Source organism: Arachis hypogaea, chromosome 1, assembly GCF_003086295.3.
Source record: "Arachis hypogaea cultivar Tifrunner chromosome 1, arahy.Tifrunner.gnm2.J5K5, whole genome shotgun sequence".
In the NCBI taxonomy this organism is placed as follows: Eukaryota; Viridiplantae; Streptophyta; class Magnoliopsida; order Fabales; family Fabaceae; genus Arachis; species Arachis hypogaea.
Window position 1 is genome coordinate 13,327,889 of NC_092036.1, and position 20,134 is coordinate 13,348,022.

The 20,134-nt window shown below is 33.5% G+C and overlaps 2 protein-coding genes across 6 annotated transcripts; one reads left to right on the plus strand and one right to left on the minus strand.

The window, feature by feature from the left end:
• Nucleotides 1–1,267: 1,267 nt before the first annotated feature.
• On the minus strand, nt 1,268–12,396 carry LOC112798058 (DNA (cytosine-5)-methyltransferase CMT2). Of its 5 annotated transcripts, none has more exons than XM_025841217.3 (23): nt 11,958–12,393; nt 9,921–9,955; nt 9,133–9,820; nt 8,859–8,890; nt 8,653–8,755; nt 8,003–8,107; nt 7,803–7,922; nt 7,594–7,687; nt 7,173–7,315; nt 7,012–7,077; nt 6,682–6,927; nt 6,363–6,421; nt 6,219–6,285; nt 5,795–6,124; nt 5,589–5,657; nt 5,419–5,505; nt 5,263–5,350; nt 4,290–4,405; nt 4,112–4,213; nt 2,989–3,032; nt 2,163–2,232; nt 1,968–2,071; nt 1,268–1,812 (listed from the first exon to the last, which is right to left on the minus strand). In XM_025841217.3, exons 1-23 carry the CDS (start codon nt 12,309–12,311, stop codon nt 1,626–1,628), a joined length of 3,309 nt encoding a protein of 1,102 aa, XP_025697002.1. In that variant the 5' UTR covers nt 12,312–12,393; the 3' UTR covers nt 1,268–1,625. The 5 variants fall into 5 exon arrangements, 4 of the variants coding, with proteins under 4 accessions (XP_025697002.1, XP_025697010.1, XP_072094045.1 ...); XM_025841225.3 differs by having other exon boundaries at nt 9,921–9,952; nt 11,958–12,386; XR_003199919.3 differs by lacking the exon at nt 2,163–2,232.
• Nucleotides 12,397–14,895: 2,499 nt separating this feature from the next.
• Nucleotides 14,896–18,394, plus strand: LOC112798092 (uncharacterized). The gene is made up of 2 exons (XM_025841267.3): nt 14,896–15,459; nt 16,866–18,394. The coding sequence occupies exons 1-2, from the start codon at nt 15,140–15,142 to the stop codon at nt 18,175–18,177; spliced, it is 1,632 nt and encodes a 543-aa protein (XP_025697052.1). The 5' UTR covers nt 14,896–15,139; the 3' UTR covers nt 18,178–18,394.
• The last annotated feature ends 1,740 nt before the right edge of the window (nt 18,395–20,134 follow it).

The following is a 20,134-nucleotide window of genomic DNA, read 5'->3' on the forward strand; positions in this document are numbered from 1 at the left end:
TGTAAAAAAAAAACCTAACAAATATATATACCAAAAGATATTAGGATTATACTTCGTCGATAAATAAGTTGACAAGAAGGCAGTGAAATTAGGTGCTTTTGATCCGAAGTCACTCAAGACTTATTGATTAACGCCTGTGTATCTAAAGATTCAAATTACATGAAAAATGTAGTTTTATTCCAGGAAGAGGCACATCAGAGAGTATAATTCAATTCTAGCATTATCTTGCCTGACTTATCAAGAACAGTGTTGTATTCGATCATCATTATTGGAATATATTTGGGATAACAATCATCATTCTTCATAATGTGGAATGAAAATAGGCATTAAATTTCTGCGTGAGCAAGGCCTAACAATGTCTCCATACACCAGATTCTTTATGTTACTCTTAGCCCCTCGTGCAGATTAGAAAATTTCATGGACTGAAAATGTGAGTTTGACATGGATATGGAAATCCCCTGCTCTTTAGAAAATCAAACTCAGTACACAATAGGGGTGTGCATGGGTCGGGTGAAACCGGGTTTGATGTGATCCAAACTCGACCCAAAATATATACCGGGTCTATTTATGAAACTCGAATCCGACCATAGACCCGATAAAACATATACACTTTCGGGCCACAATTATATCGGGTAAAAACTAGGTGAAAACCAGGTCATCAACATTACATTAGGTTGATACCTTCTTATAAGCTAGCATGTGAAAATATCCAAATTTCCAAGACTCCAACTATTATTTGACATGGTAAAATTCACTTAGAAAAATATAACAAGAACTAACTCTTCTCTAAAATTAAAGCATAAACATAATCAATACTAATATTGTCTAATAACACCAAATATTTAAATCAATACAAATAACACAATATTATGCATTAATTAGTCTAAAATCTTATGCATTTTAAACATAAAACATTAACTTATAGTCTTATAATAACTAATAATACAAAATATTAGTTGTGTATGATGAGCAGACAACCGGGCCGATTTCGGGTGACTCGAGTCATGGCTCAAACCCGACCCGAAATAATAACCGGGTCAATTTTTGAGACCCTTATCCGGCTCTAGAACCGGTAAAATCACACCAAATTAGTCCCTAACATGTTCGGAGCCGGGTCGGGTTTCGAACCGGGCCGGATCATGCCCACCCCTGGTACACAACATGAAAAATATGTATACTCCACTTCACACATATACCAAGCACCCGAAGAGCATGCTCTGGGAAGAAAATATATTAAAAGAATAAAATAAACAGTGCTGGTTACGGGTTACCAATGAAAATCGAGTAGATAAAATACATAACACTCGTGATTTGTCTCACAAATCCATTATCGCGTGTCTACTTACATGAGATTAGATTTATTTTACTACTACAAAAGAAAAAGTTACTATTAATGACCTCAGGTTACATCCTGAATAAAGTTACTTAACAAATAGCTCATCAGCTATGCAAAATTAACGAGAATCTACTATGTAGCCAACTCAAGTGAATTTGCCGATATATCATACAAACAAAGATTGCTGAGCAAGGAGTTTTAAATATCAATGGCAATGGCAGCATGCCGCTCAATTACGGGAAACCAATCAATGAAGAAAAATAGTAACAGAACTACAGAAGGATGAATGCTAGTCAGTGTCAGTTTTGCCGAGTTGATCCTTTGATGATAACTGAAGATAATTGGAGAGAGAAAACTTGGGAGGAAGGGTCATAAGTGCCTCATTTCCACTGAGCTTCTTCATATATGCCATTCCAAGAGCATATCCTAAAGCCCTTCCAACAGGAACAGCAACCGCATTCCCAATTTGCCGGTACCTACATATAATAGTAATATCGTATCATATCATGATAATAATGCTTAGTGTGTGTCTGCTATCACAATGTATATGCTCCCTACAAAGTATAAACCCAGTAACCAATCATGAAAAAATGAATCCGTAATAATATTGATCAAAATAATAGTTTCAAACCTCTGTTTAACATTCCCGCAAAATCTATAATAATCAGGAAAACCCTGCAGCCTAGCAAATTCTCGTATACTTAGGACTCGGTCCTGCTCTGGATGTAGTATTTTCTGCAAGAGTTTAAAATGAATAAGAAATCAATTTATACACATACACATACACACACACATAAGAATATTAAAACTAAGACAAAGATAAGACCGTATTATGGCAACTTGGGAAGGTCAGTGCCGTAGGAACTGTCTCATCCCACCACAACCGTCCAAATGGCCTGCATATATACATACAAATTAAAATGTTTTTGGAAAAAGTTAAAAATTAAACTTATTTCAATAGTTACTAATTTGTACATTTGCTCTTTTATATATTCGATTGTGTGAAAATTAATTCATGTGAGAACAATGTTTGGATAGTTTGATTGAAATGTGATTTTAAAATAATCTGTTTAGATTGTGTGGAAAATGTTGCATTATGATAAAATTACTACAATGGATAGGGAATGATTGTTCTTATTGATACTTGTGGATAATTTAGTAAAATTATAACACCGCAAAAAATAACCAACGTCTAAATGATGTCAATTCTAAAAATAGTCAACTTCTAATTGTAACCATCTGTTTCAAAAAGTTGCTTAAAATTATTTCCGTCAAGACAACTTAAGTTATCATATTCTGGTTACAAAAAAATATTTTGCACATCAAAAGGTGGTACCCACTTAGTTACCCTTCAAAACCAAGCATGGAAAAAGGGGATGAGTGAGGAGTAGCAGAGTCCACAATTTAATCAAGGGCAGTACAATTAGTATCTAAATGGACACAGCTTTTAGTGAACAAATAACATTTTTGTCCAAAGTACAATTTTGATTGAAGCCACCCAAATGCATCTACTTTTTGAAAAACAATTTTGTTATTTTTTTGGATAATTTAAGCTGTTTTCCTTATCCATCCAAACCGGCTGTAAACATTCATGAAAATGTGAAGTAAGAAAATAAAAATATATACTACAGAGAACTGAACTGAATATATACCTCTTAGATCTCCCTTGTTCGAAAGTAAAGGCATAATCTGGAACCTGAAACCAAGAAAGATACCCAGCGAAGAATAGTTTTTAACTCTGTCTCACTATAAGCATGAATCAAGAACATGAAATATGAAAAATGGAACACAGATTGGCCTATTTTAAACCCAGCAACTTCTACTTGGAGATATCAAAAGCATCTAATTACTAAGCTAATTTTTTATTCACATGTGATATTATATGCGAGAATTTGTGATATATGCTGCAAATATTTCCATCCACTTCTTTTAAACTTCCATAGAAAAAGCATAACTAGGAGAATAACAATTCAAACATAACAAGCTACGAAGAACCAACACATTTAAAACATTTAAACAAAAAAGTTAGTTTATACCTTAATAACATTTAAAATTATAGCTAAAATAAATAATGTGACTATACATGCCATGCCGTCCCTAAGAATCAACCCCGGAATGTAACGCTTAAACAACTAATTAACTACCACTTGTACTAAGCTTCATGGTTATATATTGCACTGATCTATGAAACTAAATATGGTTCTGGGACAGACCAGGCCGTTGTATGACTTGGAGTGACATAAGGTTTTGTCATTATGCCTGAGTCTGAGGAGTTTGTGGGCCAGATCAAGCATCTGGGTTTGTTCCCTCTGACCTGCTTGTTGTTCACCCGACCTTCTCAGAGTAAAATGCTTAACTTTAATGTGGCGGTATAACCAGCTTGAGAGTCATGTTGTGGACCACATAATGGCCAATCAGGCCTGCTACGTCTATATATGTTCCCCCGGGGATCCAGGTCAAGCAGAATGAAGCTTGCCTAAAAATTAGCCTATATCCTATAGGCAGGAACATATACACTCATGTAATTTCCTTGTAGACGAACCATTTGATAATTAGAAACCACCTAATATCCTAATCTAAAATATGATTTGGAACTTGAAAGCTAATTCTTAACCAGTATAAAACAGATTAACTTAAGCATCAATAGTTCGTTATCATTTTATTTTAACCCGTAGTGAAAAACAAATTTGAAATGTTTATAATTTCAATGCAAATAGAAATAGCTGAAAAAGAATGTAGACCACTTTCTGCGTGAAGGCAACAAAAAGACCTTACCAAGGGCTTTCCAGATGGTAGTAGTGGTGGACTCTCAGTTGGATGCCGCCTAACCACATTGTCAATTACAACTAAACCCGGAAGATCACGGAAATTTGCTCCCTAAAGTAGCATCAAATTAAGGGTTGACAAGGAATCGATCAAAAGCATAATACTTTGACTTAATCAAGATTACAACCTTCCGTTTTGGAATTTGACAAACACGTAGGTAGTCATCTTCCCCCAAAATATAGGGTCGGTGATCATATAGTAAACCTTCCTCTGTTGTTCCATTCAATGTTGACCCAGTCATCTCTACTCAAAATGCATAATGAAAACAATATAGATGAGCTATTTTTGCTGCAGAGCTTTACAGGCCAAAAACACAAATATAATGATAAAACGAAGAAAAACGGCAGACAGCGAAAAAATGAAGTGATTATAAACAAAGCACAGGAGCCCTAACATTTAAGATGAACTGAATTCAGAAAAAGTTGGTTACTTAACATTACTCTTTCACAAATGAATAAGAATAAACTATCAACTACCATATGTTGCAGAATATACAAGTTTGTTATTATTTTAAATTTAAGTTGTTTTATTTAACCAGGACTAGGTTTAGGTTTTATCGTTTTTATTCAACCAGTAAGAATTGTAATCGATATGTCTATTCTATAATAAATTCTAGTGTAACTACTTGAGTTCAACCAATCTTTCATTCAAAACGTTTTTACCATATACATTTAACTTAAAAATTAAGACTAAAAAAAACCTCTTTGCTTTCGCCTTTGACACTTACCATTTAATAAAATAAAATAGCCAGGCCAACCGACTACACACAATTGGGTTTCATGACTGAAAAACCCAGGATCCATATAAGATCTAGAAACCCTAAACCCTAAACCCAGGATCCATATAAGATCTAGAAACCCCAGAGTTCAACTAGATTTTTCTACAATCCAACATATTACATGCAGTTTAAATATCCTACAAAATATCTAGATTATTTCATTCAGGAATTTTTTTGAAAACCTATTTCAAAAATTGACTCTGAGTGCACAGAAGGGAGTTCAGCATAAATCAACAACACAGAATGAAATGAAGAGGCAAGTGAAATTTTCAAGTCACTTTATGATTAGTCACAAAGTGTACAGAAGGGGTAGCATTATTACCATATTTAGTTGACCTTATATATCTCTGAAATTCTGTTTCTGGAGGATTTCTGTATGGCATTTCTTCACAAGTTTCGCGGTTTGTCACCTATATAACATTGAATTACGTTAAAACCATGCTAACATAGAAAAGCAAAAGCAAGTGAAGAACAGTACAGCAGGAAGATCAGAGATTGCATCTTGAAGAACAATAGCTTTCTCAAGTTCACGAGGTTGGCCTTCATCATAAGCAACAGTATTGCGCTGTAAATAAAAGTCAAAAGCCAGTGAAGAATAGACATGATGTCTGAAAGAACTATTTTACGATGAAGTGTGAGGATTAGTACCTCAAACTCTGTTGGAGGCCAATAGCTAACAATGACATCATGTGACGGCAATGGAAATTGAGGTAGAACCTGTTCAAGGATAACAGATCATCAATAAAATAAAACAAAAGTTCATCTTTCCAAGAATTTGAAGATAAAGAGACGGAAGATGAATGTTTTAGCAACAATCCCATCTTTCCAAACAAAATTCCAGATTCTTAAACGACCTCACTGGGATGAGCACCCCACAAGAAAACACGCAACCGGAATTGTGGAAGACCATAACATCCAGCAGCAACCATTCCCAATCTTGCTTGGTAATTCATATGTACCAAACGACTCAATGCGTATCTTCCAAGTGAGCCGTTGTCAAATTTCAATATGTCAACCACATTTTCCATTAAAACATACTTAGGCTTCAAATACTTTACTATATCCATGAAAACTACAATCTGACGATTTCTTTCATCATCCAATGGTGAAGCAACATTTCTAAAGCGATTATATCCACTAACTCCTTGGCAAGGAGGGCCCCCACAAATAACATCAACTTCACCCTGCAATAATTTCAAGCCACAAATTTCTATTTAAAAGTGCGAAAAAGTACCTTAAGAGTTTTATCAAATCTACATTATCAACTACACAACTTACAGGAAGAGGCAAGATTTTGGAGATCATCCCTTTTCTCACAAATTCCTGTATGCTTTCCTTACAATTACTAAGATATAAATAAGTGAGTACTAAGGCACCAACTATAGTAACATCACCTATCACAGAGAAAATCACGAGATATACCTTAAGTTTTCAAGTGGTTCCCATGTATCCTCACTTTCACTGTGACCCCTCCAACGCACCTATTGAACAACAATGAGAGAGCAATCACTACCAAATTATGATCCCTTACATTACTAGAGGCTTAACAAGCAACATGGATAAAAGATTAGATAGTAACGATTTTTCATTGCTAATGTAAAGGCATGAAGCATTATTAGGCTCTTTATAATTATCACCGTAGTGGGTGGTGATATCCGAAGCATGTTATTATTAATTTATTATTAATAAAAGAAAAAAAAAAGACAAAAGCACAAAATAATTTTGATATCGGATTCATTACCTTCAAATATAGATTACATTTCCCTGTTTCATTGGGATCACCATAGCATATATCAACTATCCTAGAAACTTCATATTCATCAGCAGGAAGATCATGAGCTAAAGAATCTACTTGTTTCTTTACTCCTTCTGAGCCTTTTGACCGTAATGGTAATATCCTTTCTGTATCATTTCCTTTAAACCGTTTGCATAGCTTTTCCCATTCCTTCAAAAGTTCCAGAAAATCCTCAGCCAATTCATTTCTCACCTATACAATGAAGAAAGCAATGTTGAATGTGAAAAGTTCACATCAAATATCTTTTTGTTGTAGCACGGGATAGTCATCACTCACATATGTATCTGGATGGTTTAGTTTCAAGCTTTCAGTTGCATACTTGTTGCTATCAACAGCCCATCTCTGACCAAAACAGAAAACAAGAGTAAAACCAGTGTGGCATGGATGAGTTCATGGATACTCAGAATTTCATTAAAGATAAGATTTCTTCACAGTACCGTCACAAGGTTAACTGATGAAACTTTGGCACCCAAGCACAATCCAGTTGACATGCCACCACAGCCAGAATAAAGATCTAGTAGTAATAATTCTGTCTTCCGCAACTCAGATTCGGGTGGACTTTTGGTAACTGCCAAGGCCTCTGTTGAGAGAATCTCAAGGCCAATAGGTGATGATAAATAATTATTCTTAATAGGATTACAAATCTACACAAAAAATAACATTTTGAAAAGCTGAGTGGGAATGAAATAAAAAAACTTTTAGCCAAAACTGGAGATCATTAACAAACATGGATCCTTGTATGCATGTGACAATTAAATAGCAGTAAGACTCTCCATCCTATATGCTTTTCCCTCTTTTCAGTAATATATGGAACAAAAAATAAAACCAAAATGCTTCCTAGGGTCAACTAAGACACACCTGCTGGTATGTTGCGGAATGTAGAATATTCCACACAATATTCCATATCGTAATAGAAGTCAGATGGTGAAACAGAAATCGACCTCCGATCAATCTGTAAGAACTCACATGCAGAAAATATTTGGTTATTAGTATGACTAAGGCAATAGCATATACGTCACAATCAATAAGAGAAATGCAATAGAGAAAGTCCCTTAAATGTGCCATACCCTAGGTGTTACAATTGTTACATTAGCTTTTGCTATAATGCAGTCTATTAAGTTGTCATTCATTATTGATGAATAGAATAAACGCCTCTTGTCATGGAAGCTGCCTTCATCTTGGATTACCTGAAAGGAAAATGGAAGCAACATTCATAGCGCATCCTTTGACATTACCAAATAAACTTCATGACATACTCTATACTCACTGTATCTTGAACTCTGTAAAACCATTGGACTCTAAAATAATCTTGATCATCAGTTGTTTGGAAAAATTCAATAATCTTGCCAACATGATTTTCTTCTCTGTCACCCTGCACAAGAATCATTTGAACATAAGTATAAATTCTTGTCTTGTCCACTTGAAATTTTAAGGTTCACCAGCTGTACAATGTACTGCTATAGAAAAACTACTATTAATAGCCATATGCAGAAGCAACCGTTTCATATGGTGTTATAATTAAGCAAACTATTTCCTCAGTGCAATATATCAGTAATTCAGATGTCAAAAGGTACACTTGTTATGTCCCAGCTAAATCCAAGTTATCAAAGGGGGAGATAACAGTATAAAAGGCTACTTACTTGACCATAATCTATTATGATGTAGTTAGAAATTAAATTTAGGGGAAATCAGGAAATATCCAGTTCAAAAAGAATAAGCACTGTACTTTATAAAATAAAGAAAGAAGTAATAAGATACAGATTTTAATGTGGTTCAGTCACATCTGACAAAATATCAGGTATGCAAATATGCCAATTAGAAAAAAAAGGATGTTACACAGTTCAATTAAAAGTCACAACAAATTTTAATAGGATAAAGATGGCAGGAATATGCATGTCTTCAACTCTATGCACTTACTTTTATAATTGCACAATCACCAAGACTGAAAATGCAATTACCAATTTCTGCTTGAGCATAGTGGCATTTCACATTTACAATGATCTCGTCTTCTTCATCCTCGCTACAAATCAGCAACATTGAAAGAAATAATTATATAATCTAATCTAAGTTACGAGTTTAAAAGGAGCAACATATAAGCTTGTGAATTAGTAGTTCAAACTTACTTCATTTTGAACTTTTGGCCTTTATTTTGGTTCTGCATGCTTGAGCAGAAAAAATTAGATAAAAAGGAAAGCTAAAGAATAACATTTTCTCAGACTAAAAGTAACAAAGTTTTCCATTTCATAAAAATTAAAAAAAAAAGGTGAAGAACAAAAAAGATGGACTCATGAACATGTTATGTGAAACAAAAATGGCTAACAATTTCTTTCTTTTATACCACAGCATACTGAAATTCTGATAGCATGAAAAGAATCTCAAAAACATTGGGTCATTAACCTTCAATTCGTAACGCCATCCCCATCTTTTCTGAGCTTCATCATCTGGTATTGGATTGCCAACAAATGAAGGAATGCTTTTATGGTCCATTATTTCAATCGTTGTAGAAGCCACTTTTTTATTTTTCTTTCTTGGTGGGCTGTCATCAAACTCTAGCAAGGCAAGGGAATCAGGACCCATTCTGCCATTTTCCACCACCTCTGAGGAACTTCTCAAGCAATCTGTATCATCAATTTCAAGAGAGATTCTTGTGATGGTTTTAACTTCAGAATTCTGTTTAACTAGTGAATCAGAATTAAATTCAATCGGAAGTTCGGTGTCCTTGTCCTTTTGGTGAACTACTTCAGAAATTTCTTTTTTTGGAAATGAAATGACGTCCATGTTTTCACTGCCACTTGAAGATGGAAGTATTGGAGATTTCCTAACGTTTCCACCAGACATTTTCACGTCTTGCAGTTGCAAACATGCCTCACCAGATGGATTTAATCTTGGAGACTGCCTCAATGGCTTCGCATGACACTGTTTGAAAAGCTTGACGAATTCCTTATTGCTTGATGCAGCTCCAAGTTTGTCCTTTGCCTTTGATGATTCAGAATGAGAAGTTGGTGTCAACCTTGGAGATCTCCTACAGCTCTTTTCCTGAATGCATTTTCCATCCAAAACTGATTTCTGGTCCTTCCTGTCAGCACTACAAAAAACAAGAAGCATAACGTGGCCTGGAATTGAAACCAAGAAAATACAATGATGGGAGAGTGAAGTACTAAACATGCTTTCTGGTTTTCACTCACATCGATAGTAATTGTGGACCCCTAGATCTTTGCTGCTGCATAACTCAAGAATCAAGCAACAATATTTTAAACCATGAGACACGATCACAAAACCAAAATAAGCTACGGTCAACATTGCTGTAAATTGTATTATTTGGTTATATCACAAGGAAAACATCAAGTTTGAAATTACCAAAACATAAATTAGAAATTCAAAAATCGGAGCATAAATGGCTGCAAAACCCACAATATACCAACCCAAATAATGGGGATGAAACTTCCTTGTGTCTGTCCTTGATGTGAAACTCTGCAGCCTAAATATGCAGTTAGGTTGGTTGTACGAAGTTAAAAGCTTCAACAACTCTCAGTTTTAAGTCAAATGCAATGCTTTAAATTCTGAAATATGCAGCTTAGTCAAAAAGGCATAGGCTTTTTCTTTACCAAAAAAATTTGTAAATAGACGCACATTACAATCAGCTACAGATATTAGTCCAAAATACAGATTAATGATTAAAGTAGTAAATGTTAAACGAAACTAAGATCAAGTCCCGAACAAGTGAAATATTAAATCAAAGTAGTATTTGAGTAGAGCTTTTGTGTTTGCTTTCATTTTTTCTTCATACTTTTAGCTAACATGTGAAAGTTTTATATATAAGAAAAGATTGTACATACCATGATTTTAGAACATATTACAAAATTATTTTTATTATTTCCTTTTTTTTCTTATATTACTCTATCTTTCCACTTATTTTTACACATTTATTTAATAGGATTGTTGATGATTAATATTGTCTAACATAGCACTTATTTAGGCCAAATAAAAATTAAACATAAACACTGAAAGGGTGTACATAGATATAATCGGATTTGGTCAAAATCTCAATCCGATTCACAAGAAAAGAAATCGGATAACACGTTTTTAACCTCCATCCTATCCCGAGAATTTTCTAATCAAACATGCGGATATAACAGGTATTTCAAAAAAAATCCTAGGCTTATATTCTTTCTTCATGAAATACTTCTTTTTTATTTCTCCTTTTTGAGCCTGTTTACTTCAAAACTATTATTCAATATAATTTTCTTAAATAATATAAATAAGACAATCAATACCAAAAAAATGAATAAATGATTAAGACAACCTAACAAATAATATTATTTTTTATTTTTTTTATCAGATTGGATTTGTAGATGTGATACCTATGTATCTGCGGGTAAGATAATATCCGATAGCCCAACAAATCAACAAATCTGGAGCAGATACATATTGGATATGGAGGTTGGGCAGATCGAACTTTTTTTTACACCCTTAAACACTTAACAGGGAGGAGACCCTTTTACATGCTCCCAGAGCACTTGCGATTCAAAAGCAATTATAGGTGCAGCCATTCATTCATATCATATTATTTAGAAGATATATGGAAAAAGAATTAAACATATTAAGTGATTATAATTATGTTTTTAATTTTTATATATTGTCAGTACAAAAAATATCTATACAAACAAACAATTATATATGATCACATCAAGAAAAATAATTACTTTTCATAATTCATATCAATCACATAAAGAATCAACTAAGAGAAAAAGCAAATAAAACTAAATTAGCTAAATGTGTAAAATATTTTATTGAGTACATAAAAAATAAACTCTATAATTATTCAAGAAATATGTATTAGATGTGTTTTAGGACATGAAAGTGATCGGAGTACATGAATCAATTGCACCCAAGACAGATACTAAGCACAGGTTGAAATCTTATAGTTAATAAAATCCAGACCCAAAATGAGAAAATCCTGTTCAGTCAAATTGAAAGTGGAAGAGTTAAGTACAGCTGCTGGATCTTCGTCGAATAGCAGACCCCACTTTGTTAATAACATTAATTAAGCATTATTATCTCTGAAGTCCGATCCAAACATGAGCATAAACAAGTAATCCTGCTATAATTTCTTACTAAGAAGAACATTACTACCAAAAAAAAAAAAGAAGGGTAAAAGGCAATTTGCATGGAATGGGGAAGAGGAGAGAGAGAGAGAGAGATTAGATTTGAGGGAGACAGACCTTAAGAAGGCGAGCATGAGATTGAGATTGAGAATGAGACCCCGGCTTTCTCTTTTTGCAGCCCCCAACGGCGACCGCGTTGAGCCTGGAAGAGCGCCGGAGTTCAGCCGCATGGGTGAGCCTCCGCATTCGAACACGTGGCACGGTGGCATTGAGAGCGGGGAACCTGGGAGATCTCCTCAGGTGTGTGCGGGGGGAGATGTCTGAAGGAGGCGGGGACGACATGTCCAAAGGAGCTAGCTCTCTGTTCGCGGACTCTGTGAAGGCTAAGCTTAAGCTTTCGGATTTTGACTTCAACAACGCCGCCGTCTCCATTGCGGATCTCATCTCATTCTGTTGCCTGCCATCTGCCATCCCATTTTGCTGAGCAGCTCACAAATCTCAAGTTCTCAACATAAATGCAGCCGCTACACTATTTCTTTTTAATGGATTACGCTCCTGATAAAAACAATTTTAAAGTTTTTTAACATTATTTTTATTGAAATCTTTTATTGCTAATTTTCATAATTTCTTTGTTGGCAAAATGCTATATTTAATTATTTAGTTTACTCATTTACATATTATTTTCCTGGTCAATAGCAGTTAGTGAGATGAAAATGTAAAAAGCGAGAGTGGCGTTGAGTTACCGCACAGAACTTTGTCCTTTTTCTACACTTGACACTCAGACAGTCAGACCTCAGTTCAGTTCACTGAGTCACACTCAATTTTTTCTGCCACAGTTTTCTCGCTTTTTTATTTGTTTAGATTTAACTAATAAAAGGTTTTTTTTTTAACCAAAAAATATAGAAACTTAAATTTGTGACTTCTTAGATGAATATCAGATTTGAACTATAATTATTGGCAACTAACAAAAGATTTTTTGTTCTAAAAAAAATATTTTTTTATATTTTTTATTCATTTAACAAATTAAAGGTGAATTCAAAATATATGAAATAAATTTAAACATTTTTTAATAAGAAAAGCTTTATTTTTACATTTTTAACAACTACTGCACCTATTAACCAAATTATTTTTTAAATACTAAATAATTTTAAAATTTCTTATATTTTTATTTCGTCTGTTATCTCATTTCTCATATTAAAATATTTTAATATTATTTCTACATGTACCAAAAGATATTTTTAAATATATTATCTATTATAATATACTTTATTTATATAGATAACTAATTATATTATCATATCAACAAAAATAATTAATTCTATATTTATTATTTAAAAATTATTAATTGATTGTATAATTTTTTTATATTTTTAGTACATTAAAATTAAATTCTTTAACTTGATTGTGTTTTTCTTTTTACTTTTTAACACACTAAAATATTTGTTTATATAATATCTGCATAGCATTATATTTCTCAGATTTTTTTTATCATTTGTTAATGGCATACGTTTATAAATTTGTACTACATAATAAATAGAGAAAAATAATAATAATTATACTTAGCATATACCTATATATAAGATAAAAAATTGTCCTTTGTAACCGTTATTAAGTAGGAAATCGATTCGGTTCTTTTATGCTATATAACGATTGCTTGGAGTTTAAACACAATGTTTATCTTTCTATATCCATGTCCGACAAAACAATAATTTTATTGATTCATAGTCCCATACAATATTCTAAGCACGTACATCGTTTAACAATTTTCTTAGAATTTTAATGTGTTATCTGGATTTTGACAAAAATTTAAAAGAAGACAAAATATATAGTATGATAATTATTTTCTCACTCAAATTTGTATTATAGATTGTTGCATTTTTGTTTTGTCCAAGACCATCCATCATCAATTGTTGTAACTAACTAGACTTACACCATAGCAATAAAGCTCGGATAATGGATGATGCATTTTTTTAAAAAGAAAACTTCTAGTTTATAATAGTTTTTTCTGCTTAAAAATAAAAGAAAAATAATATTGACTTAAAACGAATACAAACAAGTAAAAATAAATGCTGTTTGAAAAAAAAAAATGTATCAGCAACCAAATTGTTCCAATTCTAAGGGTGTGGTAGAAGACATTGATTACCAGGAACTACATGTTTTTGACAGAACTTAAAGAAAATTATTGGAACCACGGAAATGTTTACACTTCAAAATCAGGAATCCCCATACTGGTACCAGTCTACCAGACAAGAATTGTATTGGACGCTAAATGTACTCTCATTTATATGTTTCTTCTAGTAGTTGCGTTTAAAGGAAAAATAAACAAAATAAAACAAAATTGCTTTGAAGCTTATAAATAAATAATTAAAGACTATTTGTAACTAAATACATACATCAGTTTGGTTATTGAGGGAGGATCTTACGGTAACTCAAGTGAGAAATCATTCCTAGCTAGGAAAACAAATTAAATATGGATAATTATATACTGTGAAAATTCAGGTACAGTTCATTTTACGTAAAATTGATAGTTGAAAATTGTTAAATGATTTAATTAATTTGACTAATTTTCATTTAATATGTCTCAACTATCAACTTTACGTAAAATTAACTGGATCTAAATTTTTATCAATATATATATATATAACAAAACAAATGTATAATGCATCATATTAAAATAAAGGGAAAATAGACAAATAGTGAAGACCGGAAAGAGCATGGAACAATAAAAAAAGTCGGTAACCAATCACTTTTTTGAATAACATGAACAATAAGTCTTAAAATTAGTCCAATTCAAGTAAAACATACTTCACTCCAAATTTTTTACATAAATTTTAATATTAGAATAACTATTTACATATTTATTGAATTAAATATTTGTTATATCCATTATTTATATTATTTGATATTTTTATTGTTTATCTATATTTTTCGCAAGCAAAATTGATGAGTGCTGGTATCAGCTACAACACTATTGGCGGACATACTAACTTTTAATATGTATTATTATATAAATCGATCGAGGAAAGTTAGATAAAGAGAAAAAAACAAGGAGAAACGTAGGGCAGATGCGATGAGAATGATTCTTCCAATGAAGTGCTGTTTAGTTAACAAATGAAACAAGGCTCCTACTGGCTCTTGGCAGCCTCGAAAGTTTCGTTGACACAGCTGTGTTATTATTCTGACCTTTCTTCATAATAAGCACCCCACGTAGCTATGGACTGTATGTCATCATTGCTTTGCCTTTCCCTTTCTGATCTTGTTTTGCTTTTGTCAAGAACCTGAACCTGAACCTGAACCTGATGATGGAGAATGAAGTAGTGACGACAAGGGTGGAAGCGAATTCTCATCCTCATCACTATGGTGGAACCAAAAGCAGTTACGATGATGATGATGAGTATAATGAAGAAATAGTAGTAGGAGAGAAACCATCAAGATTGGAGGTATGGGGATGGTACGTGTACGAGTTGTGCTCCTACATGGTTCAGAGTGTTGTCATTCCTGTGGTGTTTCCCCTCATAATCAGTCAGCTACAGCAGCTCTCCACTGATGACCAAACCCTTCGCCACCAATGGATCAATAACCACCATGGCATGCCGTGTCCTCAAAAGCAAATTCTTCTGTAAGCTAATAAGTCTCTCTACTCTCTACATTAGATTTAGATCCTTTAAAGTTTGAATTTAACTTAAAGTTTGAATTTTACTTCAGAGAGAATAAAGTGTATCTCTTATCATTAATTTCATGGGTAGGACTAAGAATAAATATGAAAGAAAAATTATTCAATGGTAGAAGATCACACATTATTCTAAAGTAAAATTCAAACTTTAGAGGATTCAAATCTCTCTACACTATAACTCAACAATGTTATATGTATTATTTTTATAAACAGCCAAAATTTACCTTATTTAACATTAATTAATTGTTACAACAATTAATCAATACTAAATAAGCAACAATTAATTAATGCTAAATAAGATAAATTATGACTATTTTTACCTAATTTTCTTTAATTACCAAATATTTTCATATTTTTATATATATTTTTTAATGTATTTTTTATTTTTAATATTAAAAATAATTGATAAAATAAAAAAAATCAAAGATTATTTTTTATATCACAGGAATTTAAATCAAGTATGGTGTGTGTTACCATATCGAATTTGGGGAACAAGAGTAAACAAAAGGCTGAGTTGTAATTTCCAAAGGAAAGAAAAAACCAAGTCATTTTATTTAGTATAAAATATAATTTTTTTTATCTTTTTTTAAATAACTTTTAATATTAAAAATAAAATAGTACAAAAAATTCAATATTATAGTACTAATTTTAATTAATATTATAAAAAAAGGATAGTGCTAGGGAGTCAATGGCCTAAGCGTACAATGTGTACAATAGACTAAATATTTGGTCTATGAATAAAATAAACATCTACTATTCAGAATAACTATCCAGATACCATGTATTTAAAGTTGATTTTGGAGTTCACCAAGGATCGAACTCCTTAACCTTTTAGATCTAGAACTCTAATACCATGTCATGAACCCACTCATCCCAAAAGCATAACCTGACAGGACATTGTAACACTAATAGTCATATCTCTAATACTTTCTAAACCTCCATTATATACATTATACGTTTAAGCTATTGGCTCCTATACTTTCTCTATAAAAAATTATAAAACAAGTCCAATATAAAATCTACTAACAATGAACTTTTGTTAAATTTAAACTTTTAATATTTTTTTTCTTTGTTAAATGTACTTGGGGCAATATTAACTTTCAAAATTTTGTATATATATACAAAATTGTTTAATATTTTTATTATCTACCTATATTTTTTCTATACAAAAATTGTTGTATATAAAATTCTTGGCCGAACATTATGCTCTAGTGATTGAGAATTTAAATAGAAGATCTTGTCTACACTCTGAAGTCTGACCCAAAAGTCGATATGATAATATACGAGGTGAAAATAAACAGGCATGGAAGTTACTTTAAGTGTGTTGACAAAAATGATGAAATTGATTGCAGGTATAGCAAGCTCACAAAGCGGACAATAAACATCACAGGCTCACACTTATCTTCGTTGGAATGGACATCAATTGCTTGGGGTGGAGGCCTACTCCTAGCTGCTCCAATTCTCGGATTCATCTCCTTCCACCTGGATGCCAATCAGTTCTACGCAATCATCACAGCTGCAGCCACAGGGGTTGGTGTCTTCTTTTGCCTGCCTGCCGGATTCTTCAAGACCACCAAGATCTTCATTCCCTACATCGCTGGGATCGCTCTTGCCGCCACCGTCGCCAGCACAGCACACACCCATTATCTCGCTCTCATGCTTCGTCCCTATGGAAAACCAACACCCGCCCTTAGGAGAAGAACCAGGTTCTTCCCAAGATTAAGTATCTCCAGCTGGTTCTCCCTCTATGCCACGGCTTTCGGTTCATTGGGTGCAGCTATCGTCTCATCCTTAACCTACCACATGCTTAGAGAACCCAGCGACCGTAACCTCTTGAGCCTTTGGGTTGTCTCAATCTTCAGTGGCCTCATATGGCTCGCCGGGGTGGTGCATGTTGTCCTCATTTCTCCCAGCAGAAGTGCCACCACTTGCTCCGTCTCACCTCTCTCCTCAAGGCTCTATCACTCCCTTTCTTTGTTCAAATACCCGCATGCAATTGGAGGCCTCTTTGGGGTTTTTCTGTCTTCTTTTGCCACGATGAGCATATTCACCGGAGGGGTGCTATTTGTGGTGGGTCAACTCTGCATGAGGCCAGTGCACCTGCTTTATTTGTGGTTGGTGTATTTCCTCTTCCCTTTGTTTTCTCTGCCGTTGCTTCAGATCATGCAGCACTTTATGAGGGTGAATTCCGTTAAGATGCAAATACTGGGTTTTCTGCTGTCCATGTTCTCTTCCGGGTCAGGGTTCTACTTTTGGGAGAGCCGCTGGAGATGGAGCCACTTGCTGCTATTTGGGGCGGTTCAGGGCACCGCAACAGGGCTGCTTCACGCTTTTGGGAGGGTGTTGGTGCTAAACTGTGCACCTTGCGGGAAAGAAGGTGCGTTCTCGGCGTGGTACGGATGGGTGAGATCCGTGGGGCTCTGTGTGGGGTTCACGGTGGGGTCGGTGGCTGCAGGACGCATTAGGGCCTCTCTTGGGGCCGCGTTTTGCTCTGGTATTGCTGGTATTGTTGTTCTTCTGTTTGGGAATGTGAGTGATGTCGGAGGTGCTGTTGCTGCTGGCCATGTCGCTGAGGATAATAGTGGTGACATCAGCGAGAGACCTTCCCGTTCCCATGTCGTTGCATCAAGCGGCTTAGATTCAAAGGAATCTGTTAGTGTTTGAAACTCCTATATCATCCTTCCCCATTTATAAGACAAGCAGCTTACTTGCTTACACCCTCATGTTCTGCGTCTTATATATGTGACTATTACATGATTCTTTGCAAATTCCAATGTTCTTGTTAAATTGTTTTAGACGTATCTGTATTACCCAAGGTGCTTGTACTTGATTAATTTGAATGATATATATTGAGAAAAGGATGTGATTATTATTAGGTGGATTCTATGGTGTTTTTTATTGTTGTCCTTAAATTGATTAACTTGTTTTTATAAATAAAAAATAAAATGTATAAAATAAAAGTAAAATATTTAAAGTTTATTAAATATTATTCTTTACCTTTTTTAGTAAGTTAGGCACCATAACTTAGCCACGATAACATTCACCTTATTATTATATTTCTTTCATATATTTTATAATATAAAAAATAATTTTGTATTAATTGTTTCTAATAAAACATAGATATATACAAAACAATACATATATAATTATTTTATGAGCAATACTCTAAAATAGGTCTTCAAAAAATTTACGATCGGACAGATTTGTTTCCAATAAAATTTAACTAAGATTTTGATCCTGACATTTTTAGTTATACACCAGAAACGTTTCCATGACAATTTGACCCGGTCAGAACTAACGGTGATGTCCTACGTAAAGGTTAACGAACTGATGTATTAGGTTAACTGCGACATGTCACCTTCGCGACAATTTGGTCCCATCCAAGTTGAACAAAACGATGTCGTATTGAATCATGAGGCGAATGATGTTGTTTCGTGGAAGATAGATTCGTCCCCACCATGGAAAGTAGAGTTGTGAAATGGCACCATTTTAAATGGGGACCTATCTGCTTGATGATTGTGCTTCTATAGGGACCTGTTTGCCTGAGAAACTAATGTTGGGGACCTATCTGACCTATAATTGGTGACATTATCCTCAAATATATTTATTGTTCTTTTTTGGTTTCATTGAAAACAAAGGCTGGTGTATATGGACCTGGTAGTTTGCAAAATTTTAATCTTCCCTCTCATGACACTCAAATTGAAGATTCTTCTTCACATCTCACCAAAAATGTCTCAAGCAATTCCAATATATGCTAATTTTGAATGACTTAATGTATATGTTAAAATCTATATAAAATATTCTCATAATAATTTTGTTAATTTCAGGCTCAACAATCTTTTAGACGTCCAAAGCAAATAATAATCAGGCTCAAGGCTCAGGAGAGTGTTAGTGCTGAGACCATGGCAACTGCAACTAGTGGCACAACATCTAGGCTGCGTTTGTTTCTGAAAACAGGATGGGACAAGATACTGAGAACAGGACAGAATAAGACACTGATAGACAGACACAAAATTTTGTGTTCTTGTATTCTGTTTGGTGATCAACTAGAACAAATTATGAAAATCCAATTTATTTTCATTTTTTTCATTCAAAAAATTTGAGATAAAAAATATAATAATAAAAAATATAATTATGAAAAAATAACAAGAATAATGAAAGAAAAAATAAAAAATAAGTTGTGTCCTTTGTTACTATCTCTGTGTTCTTTCTGTCAGGATGGACACAAAATACACTAATTGTGTCTCTGGACACATTGTCTTTGTCCATGTCTCCTCTGTCAAACACGATTTTGTGTCTTTGTGTCCCTGTCTCAGTGTCCTATTTCTGTAAACAAACGTAACCCTAGATTTTTAAATTTATTCCAACACCGGGATTGAAGCAGTCTATGAAGAAATGATGCTTTTAAGGATTCCAACACCATATTTTGTTATGTTAGAGGAAATAAACATTTTGTTGTTTGGGTTGGTTTGTTTGGTTTAGTCTATATTGAAGGAAATAAACCTTCTTTTGTGTGATTTGGTTTATATTGCTACTGAACTTAGCTACTTGTGTGGTTACAATATTTTTATTATTAGTTATGTAATCATTTTGATAAATGGATGAAACAAATAAAAAATAA